Source organism: Corvus kubaryi, unplaced genomic scaffold (assembly GCF_017639235.1).
Source record: "Corvus kubaryi isolate FWS band 111438036 unplaced genomic scaffold, C.kubaryi_AGA036_p1.0 138, whole genome shotgun sequence".
NCBI lineage: Eukaryota > Metazoa > Chordata > Aves > Passeriformes > Corvidae > Corvus > Corvus kubaryi.
Window position 1 is genome coordinate 22,265,091 of NW_024580672.1, and position 13,239 is coordinate 22,278,329.

The following is a 13,239-nucleotide window of genomic DNA, read 5'->3' on the forward strand; positions in this document are numbered from 1 at the left end:
AATATCAGTTACTGCTCGAGTTAAACACCCGCCGCCTTCCAGGCAGTTTAACCTGCAGAAATACTGCTGGATGAGCTCCAGGGAGTGTTCCTTGCTTCTAAGGATAGAATTTGGCCCCACAACCCCCTCAGAAATCTGAAGGGAACCGTGTGTAAAACTGTGTTAAACCACAGATCGGGAACAGCTCCCATTAATTGGGTTTTAATGTAGCTCGCACTCAGTGTGAGCCAGCCTGGATGTTAGAGGTGTTAAAAGGAAGCGTTTTGGTCCATTTTTCACTGAAGTGATACAGACAGACAGCAAGTTTATACATTATAGTTGTGTTTCTGTTCTACTACAGGAGATTTTTCAAACATACATGCATAGGCAGTACATAAAAGCTTAATAAAAGTGCCTGGTATTTCTTGGGATCACAGCCTGGTTTGGGTTAGAAGGGACCTCAAAGCCCATCCAGTGCCCACCCCTGCCATGGCAGGGACACCTCCCACTGTGCCAGGCTGCTCCAAGCCCCAATGTCCAGCCTGGCCTTGGGCACTGCCAGGGATGGGAAGTGCCTCAACAAGAGCAAAATGTTTGGATTAAGCAATTATCTCTCCACGTATCACTTGCTAGGTCAGTCTGGGATAGGGTGGCAGGTTTAACATGGCTTTAATAGTAAAAAAAGCTCAAAATTGCTAAAAATCCGTTTTCTTGCTTGGATTCATTGTTTACACCATTGCTTGGTGTCAGTGAAAGTTCTGCAATTTGAGTGTGAATCTGTTCTTCCCAGATCCCAGAGCCAATTTGAGTTTTCTGGCTTAGGTGGAAGCTGCTGCTGCAGGGGGAACTGCTGTTTTCTAGACAGATTTGGGTATTTTTGAACTGTTGTGCTTGAATGTTCGAGGGTTTTTCTTACTAATAGTAATAAGAGTGAAAACCAGTAAGTGGAAAAAACCAACAAGAAGAGTTGTCTGTGTAGTACCCCAGGCAGGCTGTGAAAGAGCTGCTGAGGAGGAACAAGTGTTTATAACTGTCTTTGCATTTGCAAAACTCTGGGGGGAAAACAAACAAACAAAAAGAAAAGAAAAGAAAAAAAAACCCACACAAAAATAAACCAACATGACAAACAAAAACTAACATTCCCAGCAATCAGTGTTGAGGGGGAGGAAAAAAACAGGCTGTCTTTAATTCCTCCTAATCAAAGAGATTAAAAAGGATGGAAAGTGAAGCTGTGGGGTTTTTGGAAGCTCTCTGGCCCCAAGATCTGTGTGGGGAGATACAGAGGGGGCAGGAAGGGACTGGCACTGGTCCCTCTGCTCTTCCCTCATCCATCCTGAGTCCTGAAGGACTGAGCCCCTCACCAACACCAAAAATGTTTGTTAGAGATGAGATACAAACACATTGTCTGGTGGAAGGTGTCCCTGCCCATGGCAGGGCGTGGAATGAGATGATCTTTAAGGTCCCTTCCAACCCAGACCATTCCATAATTCTGTGATTATTAGTTGGAAGTGTATGATTTTACTTCTTTGGACTAATTACCACCTTCAATTACACTGTTAAAAGTTATGATACAGCTGGTGTTCAAGTAAAATTGATTTTCTCTCCATTATCCCCATGGATTAACATGTTTGTATGGAGAATTAAGGTCCAGTGGGCTGTTAGGACGGACCTTGGAGATTTAGGCATAAACAGCAGGTTCAGGGTAGGTCCTTTCTTGGAACTTATAATTTACCTGTAAATATTCTTCCCTGGGAGGGTGGGCAGGCCCTGGCACAGGGTGCCCAGAGCAGCTGGGGCTGCCCCTGGATCCCTGGCAGTGCCCAAGGCCAGGCTGGACACTGGGGCTGGGAGCAGCCTGGCACAGTGGGAGGTGTCCCTTGGCACTGGGTGGTCAGGGGTCACCTGGAGGGGGGGTTTGCTGACACCACGTGCAGGTGGGGGCACAGGAAGGACAAAACCTCGTGGTGCTGCCAGTCGTGGTTCAGTTCAGCCGTGGCTCCGCTGGCATCGGCCTCCCCAGGACATCAAATTCTTGTGGAACCAGAGAATTCCTGTGTGTTCATTTTTATGTGGGGATTTTACAGCCTTTTATAACGAGATTTAACAGCATAAAACGTTGGCACACGGTGAAAATTGGGGAAAGTTCAGCCATCTCATTTGGGCAGGTTGTGCTCACAGGCACTCACACTTGCAGACAGTTTAATAACAGTATTTGGCACTGTCTCTTCGAGCTGCTTAAACTAATTAATGCATTTGCTCCCCACAGGATGAAACTGAGTTTTCAGATACATTTCCAACATGATGTGCATGATCGCTACATATTTCATTCTTTTGAACTCTTAACTTCACGAGTGTTTTATGTGGGAGCAGAGGCAGGGCATCTTCTGCCATGAAAAATGTGCAGTGGCTCTGGCAAGTGGATAATCTGTGCCCCTGTCTGTTAGAGGAGGATAATCTGTGTCCCTGTGTCAGCCCATCCTCGGGAGTTTGGGCATCACGAGGCACTCTGGTGCTGGGGGCTCTGGAGCTGCCCCATCCTCCCTCAGCTGCTCCGTGTCCAGATGCACTTTGTTCCCTTTTTTCCCTGATTCCAGCAGGTTCCCAGAAGTTTCAGGTCCATCCCATCCCAACCTGCCAAAACTGAGGGTAAGAAGGGGATTTTCTGCACTGGGTGTTGGTTGTTTAAAAGATGCCATCAAGGCATCCCCAGGACCCCTGAGCAGGGGGGTTAAAGCTAATCCTGCCAGATTAAAAAGGTTAAAAAAATAGTGAGGACCAATTTGGTTTGAAATAAACCTTTCTGAAGGAATCACAGTAAACAAAATCTGTTTGCCTAAGGAAACCCTCGTAGCAATCAGCCAGTAACACAACTGCTTGTGCTAATGAACCCAAAGCTGTTAATGTGGTTTCTTCAGTTAAATTGATTCATGAATTTTGAAGAGAACATTATCTAATGAATTTTCTTTGAATAGAAAGCAATTAAAAGGACAAATCAGTCTGATTAACCCCAAAGTCACCCTACTGCCACAAATGGTGTACAGTTTGAAATTATATCATAAAAAACTAGAGCAGATTTGCTATCTCTTTGCCCTCTACTAATCCATGTAAATTAATGAACAACAAAGTTAATTTCTTTGATGACCCTTTTCTCGTATCACCTGGATTATGCTGATGTTTAATTTGCTTAATGTTATAATAAAGACTAAACAGATTTTTTCAATGAAGTGATTATCATTCCCTTCAGTTAAGAAGTGATTTTTATTATTTAACACACACATAACGCCGTATGGGTTTCCTTTAAGAACAAAATCACATTTCTTTACCTTCCTACAGAAGGTAATCAATGTCTTTTTTGACAACTAAAGAAAGAAAATGGTTTTAATCAGTTTGTTTCTTTGCCAGAGCAGGAGGCTGAGGCTCTCAGCTGGGGGAAGGGGTCTCTTCTCGTTTTTTTTCCCTTTTTCAGTCACCAGCTCACTCCTCTCAGTAAGTTATCCACAAGTTAGCTCTTCAAAGCTTTTCCGAGTGCCTTGGAAGAGCAAGAGGTGTTCAACCCAACTCAAATCCAAACAGGACTGTCCCTTTTCCTTCCTCAAAACAATCCTGAGCTGGGTAACACCCTGAGATGCCGAAGCGAGCAGCTCCTAATGCATTTGCTTGTTCATTATTTCAGCAATTGGAACACTTAAAGCAATTTGCTGCCGAACTAAAATTAAAATAATGGCCGACACATTACATTTTCTTTTCCCCCTGTATCACCAAGGATGTGCAGGACGTTCAAGGTCACAGCCAGTCCTTCCACTTGGCAGTGTGTGCAGGGCTGAGCAGTAGCTCGGGGGTCTCCACGGTGGAACGCAGCCAGCCGGGGTAATTCGGAGAGCGCTGGCTCTAGGGCGTCTCTGCCGCGTCCCAGCTGAAGTTGGAAATTAGCTGGAGATGCCAGGCCTTTGTCAGATAGGTACAGCCACTTATTCCTTCCCTTTTAATTTGACTCTATGCTAATTTGTACTCCGCCGATTTAATGGGAAAAACCACATTGTACGAGTTAACAGGATAATTGTACTCGAAGCAAATTAAAAATAGAGGAAAATCAAAGCCTTAAATCCCTTTTTTATAGTGATCGGTTACTCCAAGCGCTCTCTCTGATAATCATGCATTTAAATGTAGTCATATAGGGCACAATAACAGGACAGTGCACGGGGCTGCTCCAATTTAAACTGGAAAACTGCCATTGAGCCTCGCTTGGCGTTGGGGTTTTTGACTGTTTCATCCTGATTTCTGCAGTCAAGCAGCACTCACTCCCTTTGCCTTGCAGACTCCTTCACCAGGCAGGTGCTGTGGACCCTGCTGAACAATGTGAAGTTTGGGGAGGCCATTTCCTACAAGCAGCTGGCAGATCTTGCTGGCAACAGCCGAGCAGCCAGAGCCGTGGGAGGAGCCATGAGGAGCAACCCGGTGAGTCCACGGCACCTTCCAGCCCAAGCTGGTGGGAGATGCCGGATTTAGAGAGCTCTGCGGGCTGAATGTCATTAGATTAAATTTATCTGCTCTGAAACCTGGTCTGCCATGAGGAATAAATGTTTTTAATCAGCAATAATGCACAGCCCAGTTTAGAGTGATTTATGCCCTACCACTTACGGTGTTGGGTTGGGAAGAGAAGCACTTCTGTTACTCACCAGCCTCTGCACAGTTTGTTGTTCTCAAACTTTCTTATGTATTTTTAGGTCAGGGAAGTCTTTTGTCTTCCACATGGACCTTATTTGGCAGGTTATGAGTGGTTCTGGTTGTGTTAAAAACAGTCCATCCACTCTGGCATAAATATGATTCTGAAAACAAGGCCAGGAGCACCCTGGGCTAGTGGAAGGTGTCCCTGCCCATGGCAGGGGGTGGAATGGGATGAGCTCTAAGGTCCCTTCCAGCCCAAACCAGTCTGGAATTCTGGAGGTGAGTTCCAACCCAAACCAGCTGGAGGGAGCAGCACTCTGGGTTAGGCCTGTGGATTTTGGAAAAACATTATGTTACACTAATTGATCTCTGTCCGTTTCCCCAGTAATTATCTTTCCCTTTTCTTCATCTGGGTGTGGCTTTTCAGGTGTATTCATGCACCTGAGTCACCCAGGCTGGTGTCTGAAGCTGGCGTGTGGTTCAGTGGGTGCTGTGTCCCGGTGTGCCTGGGTTGGGATCAGCCCCATCCTGGCTGGCAGGGTTTGGGGGCTCAGATGGGTGGACCTGCACTGTTTGAGGAGCAGTTCAATTCCCTAAAGCCACAGGGTCACAGAACCCCAGAACAATTCAGGTTGGAAGGGACCTTAAAGGCCATCTTATTGCACAGTTCCCCATGGGTAGCACCCAGCCAGGGAGACCCACACAAGTCCTTGTGGGGTTGGGCTGTACGGCCACCCTGGTATTTCCAGCATCCATCAGATCTCCCTTTGAAGCAGCTCCTATAAGCAGCACAGAGCAGCGTTTTGTCAATGCCCCACATTGTACTTGACAATACAAACTATTTTAATATGATGGAATGCTTTCCAATATAATCTGGTGTACATTAAGATGAGGCAATCCGATGCAAACCTGCAGGAAACAGTTCTCAAAGAATAACAATCCAGCGTTGTGCAAAAGGAGATGTAATTGCTATTGCCTAGAAATGTACCCAGCTTTGCCCTCAGGCTGCAGTGGAGCAGCAGCATCCAAAGTAGCGGTAACAGCAGGTTGTGGTGTGAAAATTCCTGCTTTTTCCCCTGTGAGGAAGGATGAAAATAGTTCTGAAAATATACAGCAAAGCTACTGCAGTTTTTTTAAATGGGGTCCTAGTTATTATTGCCATTTCCCAGCCCATACCGTGGCCGCAGTGGTTTCTGTCCCCAGCAGAAAATTTTTAAGCTATAGTTATAGATAATAATGTATAGCTGTAGGGAAAAAGAGCTGTATTAATATAATACCACCTCAATATTTCATCATAGAAAGCTGATGATTAAAAAAAAAAAAAAAAATCAGTACTATAATGAGAGTCCTGCCCATCGCAAACCACAATTTTGCCAGTGCTCATCTCCTGGAGGTAATCTGAAATTCCATCCATATTCCACGTGCAAACACACACACACACATCGTCCTTTTGCACTTCAGTGTGAGCAACTGTTCACTGCTCCTCGTATTTCCCACAGAAATGTCTCCCTGGTCCTTCACCTGTGAGCCATCCTGTGCAAGTTGGCTGTGCGTAATGCGCACGGATTTTATGCATGAGGTGAAATATAAAGATAAATTGTGGCACTGCAGAAAACCCCCTCACCTTTGTTAGTTCTATATATAAAGCCATCAACTCTTGCAAAAACAGATTTTCTGACCCAGTTTGCAACTCCTCTTCGTTGCAGCCTCATACAAATGTTATTAAAGAAAATACTGAGAGGACCAGTGTGAAAACAACACGGGAGGTCAGAGATTCCTCAGTAACCACCCAGGGTCTAAACCCTCAGTCCAAACCCCAAACCCATCCCTGGAAGTGCTCAAGGCCAGGTTGGATGGGGCTTGGAGCAGCCTGGGGTAGTGGTAGATGGATTTGTGATAAACCTGATTTAGTGAGGGTGGTAGTACCAGGAAGAAGGACCCTTTGAAATAACCCTGAGCCGGGCATCCCACATCATCCCTCAAACACTTGGATAAAATCACAAATCTCACCTTTCTCCACCAGATACCAGCCTGTTTCTCCCTCCTACAAATCAAGGCTTGGTCTTTAGTTTGGGCAGTGTACATCCCACAGGTTTCCCCTGGAAGCTGGGGTGCTTCACATAATTCATGGGCTGACCTTCAGCTTTAGGAGAAGGTGAAAGAGGTGCCAGCAGCAGCTGCCTCAGTTTATGCCCAGGACAGGGTGGGGATGGCTCACCTTTCGCAGGAGAAACTTCCCGGAGTTTGCTGTGGTTCACACTGATTGCAAGGTCTGTGGTCCTCAAAGGGAACCCATAAAGTTCAATTAAAAATCTCATTAGACTGGTAGAGGAGGATCAAAAAGAAATCACAGAGGCTCATGGGAAATGGAGAATGTTGGGCTGATTAGTCCAAGGCCATCCTAAATGAGTGTTCTGTGCCTTAAATAAGATGTCTTCAGCGGTCTGATCACGGCACTCAGAGCTGCCTGCGCTGGGTTTGTGCCCTCTGCAACTGTGCTGCTCCTTGGGCTCACCCCAGCCAGGGGCACAGCCTGGTGCTGGTATCAGTCTGTCCTAAATCAGGGGTATTACATCAATCCATCCTGAGTCATGGATATAATACTGAGCTACACCATGGATATTCAGGCAAAATGTATTGAGCACTGGGGGAGCAGTCGTGCACTTGTGAGAAGATTGTGAAGGGTGGATCTGAAGCATTGTGGACACATAGAAGGACCTGTGTGCTCATGCATGGAATCATGGAATGTCCTGAGCAGGAAGGGACCCACAGGGATCATGGATCCAGCCCCTGGCCCTGCCCAGACACCCCAAAATCCCACCCTGGGCACCCCTGGCAGCGCTGCCCAAACGCTCCTGGAGCTCTGGCAGCCTCGGGGCCGTGCCCATTCCCTGGGGAGCCTGGGCAGTGCCCGGCACCCTCTGGGGGAAGAACCTTCTCCTAATATTTTCATTCCTAACATCTGCACTGCCTTTGGTGGCTGGTGATAACCTGGGACCCACCTTGGGTCACATCACAGGATTTGTTTCTGCTGGGGAAGAGGGGGAGAAAAAGCAGGGGGTGGAACTGGATCATCTTTAAGATCCCTTCCAGCCCAAGCCAGTCTGGGATTCTGTGACATGAGCAAACCACAAGACTCTTTTTTGCTGAGTGTGTCTCAATGTGATACCTCAGCTGTTTCCATTATGGCCTGGAGCAGGAGCTCTCCAGACCTTCAGCTGTGCCATGGGACGGTTCCCTCGCCTCAAACTGAGCACTGGGAACGACCAGAGCACCAGAGCTTGCTAAATGCAGTTCAGAGTGATCAATCCCATGGGCAGGGAGTTTTCCCCCCACCTTTTTTCCCTAAACAAACGCATTCTGGAGGAGTTGGTTTATTCACAGATCGCCATGAGCGTTAATGACCGGCCCAGCCTTGTTCTGCCACTCACCCAGATGGCTGTTGATAAAGATTTAGCATCATGTTCCGAGTGTCAGGGCTGTCAGTAGTGCTGAACCATTTGACCAGAAGAAAAAACGCACAGGGAGCTATTGATTACAGCTTCTCAGTGTCACTTGTTCACCAGGATTTAGGTATTGATGAGGCTGCGAGTGAAAACAAGCTCTTTCCCTTGTGGGCCTCTACCCAGAAGAACAAAAGCAAAGTTGGAGAAAATATTCAGCTGGTGCCCGAATCAGAGGGACTCCAGCATCGATCCGAGGGCTCCTTCATGTTATTTTTTTGTTGGAGACAAATCTCTGGGTTTGGAAGTTTTATAGCGTTTGAGGTAGGGGCTGTGTGTGTGATGGATTCGTGGAGTAGAGGAATTAGATTTCACAGCATGAAGATTTCAGCAGCACTATAATATTATGAGCTGCTTGGTTATTGATAAAAATTACATTAAATGTAGCTGAGGCATTAAAGCTCCAGACTAGGGTAGTTCTCCCTCTAAAATGTCCTTAGGGCCCTAATAAATTTTAGCAGGTTTAATTATTTTAGTAGGCTGAACGTTGTCACCACAATTAAGCCAAACTGAAGCAATATTCAATATTTTTAAATTGCAGTGCTGGTATGGTCTTTGTACCACTTCTACATCCAGAGCTGTGGAGGGTGACGGGTGGGTGCTTGTGTTGGGACAATCTCAGCATGGAATTCTTTGGTTTGGGCATGGAAAAAAGTGGCATTTATTTCATCCCTCCTCTTTTTCGCTTGGTGGTGAGCAGCTCAGCCCCATTTCCCTGTGCTGTGAACGGGTCCTGCACCCACCCAGGGATCATCCAAGACCCCACATTTGAAAACAAAGTCCTTTTTTTTTTTCTCCACCGAGATTTATAACCTTACCACCAAAATCTGCTGCTTCACTGTGTGTATTTTTAAAGGACTGCAAATGAACCTCAGAGATGTTCTACGGTGTATTATTATGGCTTTGTCAAGCCAAGCCTCCTGCAGTAACTGCGGGGAGTGTAAAGGCAGAGAAACCCTAAAACAGAAAAACACTTGCAAAAAAAACCACAATTTCTTTGAAGAAGTCATAAAGCAACTGTGGGATGGCCTGGCATGGAGCAAAGCTTTTACTGGTGCTCCCTGGAGTTGTCACAGATGCCTGAATCACGTGGGGCATTGCCACCTCCAGATAAAGCAGATACTGGAAGCATTTTTTACTTAAACCTTGATCAACAATAAGCACCTGTGTTTATTCCCATTTAATGTGGGCTGAGATTAAGATTTTAAATTTCAGGCATTGAAAACAGTTAGGAAAACTGAAGGAACACCCCAAAAATAAAATCCTCTCAATTTATGGTCTGGCCAGAAGCTGTTCAGCTACTTTGGCTCAAATATACCACAGTGCTTGAACTGTAATGATTAAATGGGATTAAAATGAGTCAGGGTAAAGTGTGTAATTTGTCTGTGTGTCTGCTTAGAAATAAATTACAATTTTTGACTTGAAATATCCAGATTTGTGAGAACTGCCCTTTTGGGTGAGTTACTGTTGTCCCAGCTCCACCGTTGCAATGCCATTACTATGCAGTTACCAAAACACACCCGTGATTAGAGATGATGTATTGCAGTTTTTATGGTGTGTACTTCAGCTATGATAATCACCTGTAATAAAAAAATAAAAAAAAAAGCCCCACATTTATGTTCTTCTCTGCATTATCAGTCCATTATGTAACTTCTGGCATTGATTTTGCAGAATCTGTGTCGTGTGGTTGTAAATGATAGGGAGTAGAAGGCAGAGAGGGGGGGAAAAAGAGTTCTTAGAATTGGTTAGGTCGGAGTGAAACTTCTCCTGTTGGATGTTTTAAAAATTCATAACCCATTTTGGATTGACTTGCTGCTAAATAATAAATGGTGCCTTGGTCTTCCAGAGAATTTCTCTGGGGTACAAGTGGAGGTGCTGCACTGAGGATCTGCCAGGGAGCCGAGGCGCTGGGATCCCTTCTCAGTAATCTGTATTTTCCCAGAAGTCCTCTAATCCTGGGGTGATCATGGAATCCCAGAATGGAAGGGACCTCAAAGCCCATCCAGTGCCACCCCTGCCATGGCAGGGACACCTCCCACTGTGCCAGGCTGCTCCCAGCCCCAATGTCCAGCCTGGCCTTGGGCACTGCCAGGGATCCAGGGGCAGCCCCAGCTGCTCTGGGCACCCTGTGCCAGGGCCTGCCCACCCTCCCAGGGAACAATTCCTTCCCAGTATCCCATCTAAATAGTTCTTCACGTGCATTTTGGGTCTGTGAGGTATCGGCCCCCACCCTGGGCACTGAGGGCTTGGCTGGCACGGGGCAGCAGAACCTGCTGCTGCAGGGAAGAATTTATATATGGCGTTTAGTATCTCAGGTTTATCCTTCTAAAGACTTTACATCATTTTTATGTATTAAAATTCCTGTCCACGTCTATTTTTTCCCGAAGAACTGGGGTGATCTCGGGGGTGGTGATCAGCTCCGTTCGTGCTCTGCCGGGAGCGTGGCCCTGATGTGGCTGCTCCGTGTCCCTGCAAGCCCGGTGCCACACAGCTCCTGCATTTTAGAGTGCTGGATTTATAGACTCGTGGAACCACAGCATCATTCAGGCTGGAAAAGACCAAGCCTATCGAGTCCAGCCTGTGGCAGACCCCACCAGGGCACCGAGGGCCGCATCCCGTTGCTCCCGGCGCGTTCCCCGCATGTTCCCCTTGGCCTCACCCTTTGCTCCTCCCGGATTTTTGTGTGTTTTGCAGATCCCCATCATCATCCCGTGCCACCGGGTGATCCGCAGCAGCGGGGACACCGGCAGCTACGGAGGGGGACACCTGCTGAAGGAGTGGCTCCTGTCCCACGAGAAGCTGCAGAAGGAGAAGCTGACGCGTTGATGCGGCCACTAACCAGCCACGCCACACAGCCACGGCTCCTCGGCTTGTAACAAGCTCTCAGAGCACCCAGCAGAACTCAGAAAAATGGTAAATATTTGAGTGACATACAAATATAATGCAACATCCAAAGTGAAATGTGTGGTGGCACCACTATATTAAAAAAGCGGGATGCATCCTGGGGGAGGCAGCTCGGCTGCCCTTTCTTGTTTTTACATTTTACAGCAGAATGACTACAGCGATCCAGGCCTGTTGTGCATGGATTTTGTTCCCATCTCCAGTCCTGTTTTGTTCTATTTTTAATGTCCATTAAAGCAGGGATAAGGGAGTGGGAGGGATGTGGCAAATACGAGGTGGAAGCTTCCCCCTGAGGAGCCGTCTGGCTCGCGGCGGGGGCGGCCCAGCCTGACACGCTGGGCCCTGCCCGCCCCTGCCCAGCTCCCCCTCCCCACTTTGGGGCATAAAATGGTGTTTTACCTAAACAGGAGTTAGGGGGGCACAGGGAGATCTATGCAAAAGCAGGCAGCTGTTGAATTCCTTATTCCTGCCTTTTCTTTTTGGACTGGGAGATGGGAATATTTTTTTTTTGCATCAGCAGGGGAAGAGGTGTTGCTGGAAAACTGTACATTTTGGATGAGCGGTTTGATTCGCCAAATTAAGCAAAATATTGAAAAGCTCATCGTAGTTGCTTCCTTATCAGCAGCACATTCCTTTATCATTTGAGTTTTCCTTCAGATTTCTGCTTTTCTCTGTTACCCAAAGCTTTATTTCCCGTAGCCTCTCCGTAGGAAGGATTCAAGAGACATTAAAGCTAAATTTTGAGGTGGTTTTAGCAAGGTTCTCTGCGAGTACGAGCCACCAGAAGCTGAAATTTCCGGTATGGGAATCGTAAATTGTAACATGGAAATACTGATTTTTTTATGTGTTTTATCATATTTTCATGGATGTCTCTTTAGAAAGGCCATTGCTACCCCCCAAAAATTATTGTGTGGCGATGCGTTAGTTAATCCAGGGTTATTGATACCTCGGAATTACTTCAATAAAAAAACTGCTTTGCATGTGCAAGTGTCTTTGGGTCTGTTTATAAATAAAACACAGGGTGTGATATATGGGGAAAATAAACTATACCCCACTGTACAATATAAAGCTGTATTTTTATCAAGGGTTTCTCGTGGCGATATAAACCACAGAAGCAAAGCTCAAGTGGTTTGTACGTGTCACCAGAACCCCGAGATAAAAATATGGCCTTATAATATGTACAGTTTGGGTGTATTTTATTATTTCTTTATATCTCTGATACATGCTGCCACCAAAAGCAGGCGGCAGCAAATGTCAACTTTAACCTTTCCCACATTTGCATCCCTCGATGGGGTTTTTTTTCAGGTATTTGGGTTTTTTCAGGGATGTGACTTCGTTTTTGTGGGGACGGGGATGGGGAGAGCTGGGTTTGGGGTGGGTAGCGCCTTTCCCAGGGAAACAGCCAACTTTGGGAGTGAAATCCTGTTCTGAGGCAGAGATTTGGGGTGGGCAGGGACAGGCAGGGATAGAGAGGGACAGGGATGGGCAGGGATGGACAGGGTAGGGATGGACAGGGTAGGGATAGACAGGGATAGGACAGGGACAAGGAGGGATGGACAGGGAGAGGGGCAGGGCCAGTCAGGAATGGAGAGGGACGGGTGAGGTGGACAAGGATGGGCAGAGACAGGGATAGTCAGGGATGGACAGAGCCAGGAAGGGATGGACAGGAGCAGGGGCAGGAGCAGGGACAGGGATATAAGGACAGGGACAGAGATAGGGACCAGGATAAGGACAGGGACAGGGATGGATATAAGGACAGGGATGGGGATGGGGACAAGGATAAGGACAAGGATAAGGACAGGGACAGGGATATAAGGACAGGGATAAGGACAAGGATAAGGACAGGGATATAAGGACAGGGATAGGGACAAGGATAAGGACAGGGACAGGGATACAGGGACAAGGATAAGGACAGAGATATAGGGACAGGGATAGGGACAAGGATAAGGACAGGGACAGGGATATAGGGACAGGGATAGGGACAAGGATAAGGACAGGGACAGGGATATAGGGACAGGGATAGGGACAGGGCTATAGGGACAGGGATAGGGACAAGGATAAGGGCAGGGACAGGGATATAGGGATAGGGACAAGGATAAGGACAGGGATATAGGGACAGGGATATAGAGATAGGGACAAGGATAAGGGCAGGGACAGGGATATAGGGATAGGGACAAGGATAAGGACAGGG

General features: G+C 46.9%; 1 protein-coding gene across 1 annotated transcript in view; it reads left to right on the forward strand.

Moving 5' to 3' along the window:
- Positions 1–12,032, forward strand: part of MGMT (O-6-methylguanine-DNA methyltransferase) — a 138,181-nt gene extending 126,149 nt beyond the window's left edge. Inside the window, exons 5-6 of the mRNA XM_042019579.1 lie at positions 4,295–4,434; positions 10,842–12,032. Coding sequence (XP_041875513.1) covers positions 4,295–4,434; positions 10,842–10,973 — 272 coding nt within the window. The 3' untranslated portion in view covers positions 10,974–12,032. The remainder of the gene's footprint in view (positions 1–4,294; positions 4,435–10,841) is intronic.
- The last annotated feature ends 1,207 nt before the right edge of the window (positions 12,033–13,239 follow it).